General features: G+C 35.9%; 1 protein-coding gene across 1 annotated transcript in view; it reads right to left on the bottom strand.

Annotated features, from left to right (window-relative positions):
• The window catches only part of cdh23 (cadherin-related 23), a 217,753-nt gene that overhangs the window by 119,603 nt on the left and 91,923 nt on the right, over positions 1-6,227 (bottom strand). The window contains exons 7-8 of the mRNA XM_057342191.1: positions 2,329-2,523; positions 2,091-2,219 (exon numbers count right to left, since the gene is read on the bottom strand). Of these exons, the coding sequence (XP_057198174.1) occupies positions 2,091-2,219; positions 2,329-2,523 (324 nt within the window). The remainder of the gene's footprint in view (positions 1-2,090; positions 2,220-2,328; positions 2,524-6,227) is intronic.

Raw genomic sequence — 6,227 nt, 5'->3', positions numbered from 1 at the left:
GAGAGAGAGAGAGAGAGAGAGAGAGAGAGAGAGAGAGAGAGAGAGAGAGAGAGAGAGAGAGAGAGAGAGAGAGAGAGAAGGCTAAAAGGGAGTGTGTTTTGACAGATGACCCACGACAGCGTTGTGTGTTTGATATCTGTTTATGTGTAAATGTCAGGAGCCTTGAGAACTCTCCACACCCACTCAGTCACTTAGCCCGAGGCCCGCTGACTGAGCTGACACACACTCCGTCTGCGCGTGTGTGTGCGAGGGAAGATAAGGTTTAAACGCTCTGCGTGTGGCTAAGTGTACCTGTCAACATCGTTTTATATGAACACGCCACTGTGACGCGTGCCGGTATTGAGGGCACGCGTGTTCAGAACGGCTAATTCTCATCACGGTTTTTTTACGTGAAGCGTTTCCACAACTTCCAGAGACGATGGACTTTAAGAAATAAGAAATGAAATGCCAAAATCAATCATGTCCACTACGTGCTTGACGCTGGCCGCCAGATTTAGACGAGACAACTAGTCTGGAGTCATCACTTTCTCACTTTTCCTGACCTTCTCCAAGATTGCTGATATATGTGTGTCACCAGACTTCACTTTTGACACACACAAAAGTGCACAATGGATGAGAGAGACAGAAGTGTCAGAGAGAAAGAATGTGACATACAGTTGAAACACATATGATATATGACGTATGTTTTCATACCATACCAAAATCTTTTATCTCAAATGATCAAGTACAATTTGATTCCTATCAATTTACTGTAACTCTTTTATTCCTTCACTGTCTTGAAAGCTCTTTTATTTCCTCCAGGAAATGCAAATCTTGTTAAAAAGTTATGGACCCTTGACATAGCTTTAATTTCTTTGCTAGTAAACTAAAGTTCAGCTAACTCATTTTAAGCCTTTGCATAGCTACTTTAAAGCTTTAGTTTAAACACAAAACGCTGTTTCGCAAACAGACATATTGGATAATTAAGTCGATTCTGTTCCTAATGCAACAAATCCCACAAACACACACATGCTTGGAAACAAACACACACAAATATATCTGCACACGGCGTACGGTGATGTGTTTGACACAATGAATACATGCACACAGGAATGAATGGCCAACGGTAAATTGTCTCCTTAATCTCGCTCTCAATGACCTTTCCATAGGCTCTCACACTAAACAGGCCAGAGTATAAATCTAACATTATAATGACAGGAATATTCCAGAGAGAGTTCACAGGTGTAATGGATGCTTCTCTCTTAATTATAGTCTAATTACTGAACACATATTACATCTCTGTTTTCAGCCAAACGGTCTCTCTCTTTCCATCTCATTCCCTGCACGCTTCTGATTCATACTCATTTTTCCTGTGCTTTATTAAGTTTATTTTTGTATAAACTGTGTGCAGTATTCTTTCTGAGCATTATATACTGTACGGCTGTGTATTAAATCATAACAGTGTGACAAAACATCCCTAAAAGTTATGTTTTAGGTTTTGAATGTATTTGTGTGAATCTCACTATCACAGGAAAAATATTTATTTTATAAAATAAATATTATGAAAAATTTATTATTTATTTAGCTTACATTAAATGAAGCTGTTGCATTATTTTTATGATAATTAAGCACACATCCACAAATTCACACTATTGTAATAATATAAAAAATATACAGTATACTATTAAATAATATATATTTGTATTGTTATAAATTAAACAAACTATAATATAATATAATATAATATATACACTTATTTGTATAAAGAATATAAATATATATTTTAAAATATTATAAAATTGTAATGCCTTAAGCTGAATTAAGGATGTACTTCAGTATTTTCCTATAAATAATGTAGCTGAAGCTAATCTATTAAGTATAATAGGAATTAATAAACCCCATAAGTAAAATGCTATACAATAATGAGAATTTGGGTCAAAATGTGCTTCATTATCACAATGCAAAAAGACCCAAAAGGGTTCATTTTCAAAAAATGTTAGAAAGTGTCTTTGTTCTTGAAATTTTAAATGCGATGTACACTGACCATGCCTTCATGAGATTCACCCATCTACTAAAGAAAATGATTATTGTGTGTGCGTGTGTGTACTGACGGGTGGTGCGTCCTCCACTATGTTAGTGCTGTATGGGAGGTTGGTAAAGATGGGGTCCATGTCCTGCACATCAGTGATTGTAATTGCCAAATTAGCCAGACTAGAGAGCGGACGACGTTTATCCTGGTCCTGTTACACACAGAAAAACAAATACACACACGTTTCATTTGGGTGCTGAAGTGAAAGAAAAAAATTCACAACAGATTTACAGTCGAGAGCTTCACTGTGCATCTCTCACCGTGGCATTGACCGTGAGCTGATAGGCGGCTGTGACCTCATAGTCCAGAGCTCTGGTCACGGTGACGGTCCCTCTTGCCCCGTCGATGGAGAAGAACGGAGAAGGTGGCTGGAAGGAGAAGAGCACGCTGCCACCCGTCCCCTGATCCGGGTCTGTGGCGTTCACCATAAACACTGATGTGCCTACCGCAGTGTTCTACACACAAACAAACACACACACACACACGGACAACAGTGATGTTAGTGAAGTTCATTAGAGGATGAACAAGTACAGATAGCATATCTAGAAAGAAAGAAAGAAAAAAAGAAAGAAAGAAAGAAAGAAAGAAAGAAAGAAAGAAAGAAAGAAAGAAAGAAAGAAAGAAAGAAAGAAAGAAAGGATTGAAAAAAGAAGGAAGGAAGGATGGATTGAAAAAAGAAGGAAGGAAGGAAAGAAAGAGAAAGGATGGATGGATTGAAAAAAGAAGGAAGGAAAGAAAGAAAGAAAGTTCACTAGGTATACAGGAGTATCATACTGACTACTGAGCAGTATTCAAATTCAATTAAATCTACATGTATTTCTATAGCATTTTACTGATTTTAAAGTACTGTTATAGTACGCCTAAGTAAATAAAAGCAAGCACGATCTACTGATAAACATGTTTAACTTTGTTATGCTACCCCAGCTAAGAGAATCTACTCATAACTTGGCTAACGTTCTCTAAACGTTATCTGAAAGTTATAAAAAAAATAAGGTTATTGCTAAACATGCTAAACAACCTTACAAAAACATAATTTCCCTTTGGGTCGTGGAAGAAACGTTTTCATAACGTTATGGGAATGTTAGAAAAACGTTCTTAGAGCATATCTTTGTCTTCTGGGGCATGCAATAAAACAAGAGTTATTAGGCTGGACATACATTAAAAAATCTGGTTTTATTAACTTATTGATATGACTTGAATCTTCATTTCATGTGAATGTTTTGTTTTAGATGTGACCTTACAGCCCACTCCAGCATTGACGTACCGTACCGTTGGAGGTATCTTGGACTTCTACATGGTGCTGGGACCCACTCCAGAAGAAGTTGTTCAGCAGTACACTGAGGTGTGTGTGTGTGTGTGTGTGTGTGTGTGTGTGTGTGTGTGTGTGTGTGTGTGTGTGTGTGTGTGTGTGTGTGTGTGTGTGTGGCGTATGTGCGCGTGTGTGCGTATGGTGCGTGTGTGATGTTGTGCGTGTGTTGTGAGCGCCTGTNAAAGGATTGAAAAAAGAAGGAAGGAAGGATGGATTGAAAAAAGAAGGAAGGAAGGAAAGAAAGAGAAAGGATGGATGGATTGAAAAAAGAAGGAAGGAATGGATTGAAAAAAAAAGAAGAAGGAAGAAAAAAGAAAAGAGGAATGGATTGAAAAAAGAAGAAGGAAAGAAAGAAAGAAAAGAAAGAAAGAAAGATTTGGAAAAAGAAAGAAAAGAAAGAAAAGAAAGAAGGAAAGAAAGAAAGAAAGAAAGGCTTGAACGGAAGAAGAAGGAAGAAAGAAAAACGGGTGAGAGGGAGGGAGGGAGGGGGAGGGAGGGAGTTAGGGAGGAGGAAAGAAAAGAACCGAGGAGAGGGAGGGAGGGAGGAAGGAAAGAAAGAACGAGGGAGGGAGGGAGGGAGGGAGAGAGAAAGAAAGAAAGAAAGAAAGAAAGAAAGAAAGAAAGAAAGAAAGAAAGAAAGAAAGAAAGAAAGAAAGAAAGAAAGAAAGAAAGAAGAGCAGCACGCTGTGGATAAGCATATTTTTAAATAATGAATGACAGACAGCTCATCTCTGTCATTTCAGCTGTCAGTAAATGACACATTGGAGATGATCAAATCCCATTTGTCACTGAGATATGACGCAGTCAGTCAGCACCAAAGAACACGCGTGTCATAAACCGTCAAACACATGGATCATACACGGAGCCCACAGCTAAACTGCTGGAGAAGCATTTCATGTGCTACCTACATATCAACCACAATAAACATACTGCATCGTCAATTAAATCAATGAACTTCCAGAAGCATTACAGTAGTTTTATTACAGGTAACGTTACAGGAAATTTGACTATGTTAAAATTATAGTAAAATTACCCTTACTGTGGAAAAATTACAACAAAGTGTGTTATTCTTCAAAATGTGTGGCAACAGAAACATAATAATTCACCAACATTTACTGTAGTCATTTTGTAGAATAAGCAACTACAGAAAGAAAGAGAAGCCAAGAAACACAACACCAAACGCAGATCTTTCCTGAGCGAGAGAGAAGCTGTACTTCAGCAAGCACTCCTTATCTCCTCCAATAAAACGGGAGCGATCCATCCTTTGAAAGGAAAGGATTAGAAGAGATTCAGATAAACTATTGGAGAGGAAGAAAGCATGAGAAGTATAAGAAGGGAGAAAGAGAAAAGAGGATTAGACACAGAAGGAATGAAGATAGATGTGGACGGTGAATTCTAACTTCACCTCTCGTCCTGATAACAGCCTCTCACACTCTCCGCTAAAGTTCACGCTCACTAAAAACACATCCTTCAAGACCAACTGAAGAAACGAGACCTACTTATTTTGTTGTTTTAATTACCAAAGGCAAAACAGACTTGATGCTCCATTCAGAAAATGTCCATCATTCGTATTATAGGAATGGCATATATAAATGCTAAATATAAAAGATGCACGTCAGGATATTTAGCAGGCCCCTCTATATATACTGTATAAATAAACATTATTGATCTGAATATGGATTTATAATATTAGGGTTTGAGGAAAACCTAAGACGAATATAAAACAGGAAGAATGAAAGAAGAAAAGGAATGCATGAGCGAGAGAGAAGGCATAGCTAATAGTATTAGAAACTGCAAATACAGCAGGGACTCCCCAGCCTCTTTCAACTGCAGTATGTTAGAGGAGATTATTCCCAAAGCAGGACGACTGAGAGACGGAGGCGTTCAGAGAGGAAGGAGGCTACTACTTATTAGCTTTCTGGCCCTTATGAACACTGTCGCGAAGAAAAAATGACATTTTCCTGTCTCATCGAAGAAAGAAAAGTGTCAAAATGATTAGAGAGACGTGAAGCAAGATTCAAGTTGGAGGTGAGATGTGGAGTGAGAAATGCAGTGAGACTCAGATGCAGAGTGATATTTAGAGTGACATGTAGAGCAGGGTTATTCAAGTTTACTAAAACTTAATAAACTATGAAAACTGAAATAAAAGAAAAAATTGGTCTAAATAATTGAAATAAACAAAAATTTGAATTGTTGCCTCAATAATAGTTGAAACACTTAAATTATTAACATTTATAATATTTCTTAAAAAAATAATAAAGATTAAACAAAAGCTAAAATAAAATAAATGTAATTTGTTTATTAATATTAATAATAATAATAATAATAGACATAAAAAGTTACAAGAATTAACGTGAAACTTAAAATAAAATGAGATCCAGACTGAGATGGAGTGACACATTTGTAGTTTACTAAAACTATTAAACAATTCTGTTAAATGAAATAAAATACAGGCCAAAATATTATTTGAAATAAATGAAAATTAGAAGTGTTGCCTCGGTAATAGTTGAGGCACTATAATTTTATAATTTTATTATATTTTAATAATTAAAAAAATAGAATTAAAAACTAAAACTAGTTTTTAAAACAAACATATAGACAGTCAATTCTAAAATAAAATGAAATATTTTATATGAATAAATAAAATAATAATAAAATAAATTGAACCTATATCAAAATAATCATATCATAATAAATTAAAAGGACAAAAGCGCATCACAAACTTGCTAAAAATAAACTAAAATTAACATGAAACTAAAAATAAAATAAGACGTGGAGTGAGATTCATGATTCATACTGGAATGTGGGATGAGATTTGACATTTTAAGTGATATTAAGAGTCAGATGTGG

Source organism: Triplophysa rosa, linkage group LG9 (genome assembly GCF_024868665.1).
Source record: "Triplophysa rosa linkage group LG9, Trosa_1v2, whole genome shotgun sequence".
Taxonomy (NCBI): domain Eukaryota; kingdom Metazoa; phylum Chordata; class Actinopteri; order Cypriniformes; family Nemacheilidae; genus Triplophysa; species Triplophysa rosa.
This window is presented reverse-complemented; position numbering and strand designations above follow the sequence as displayed.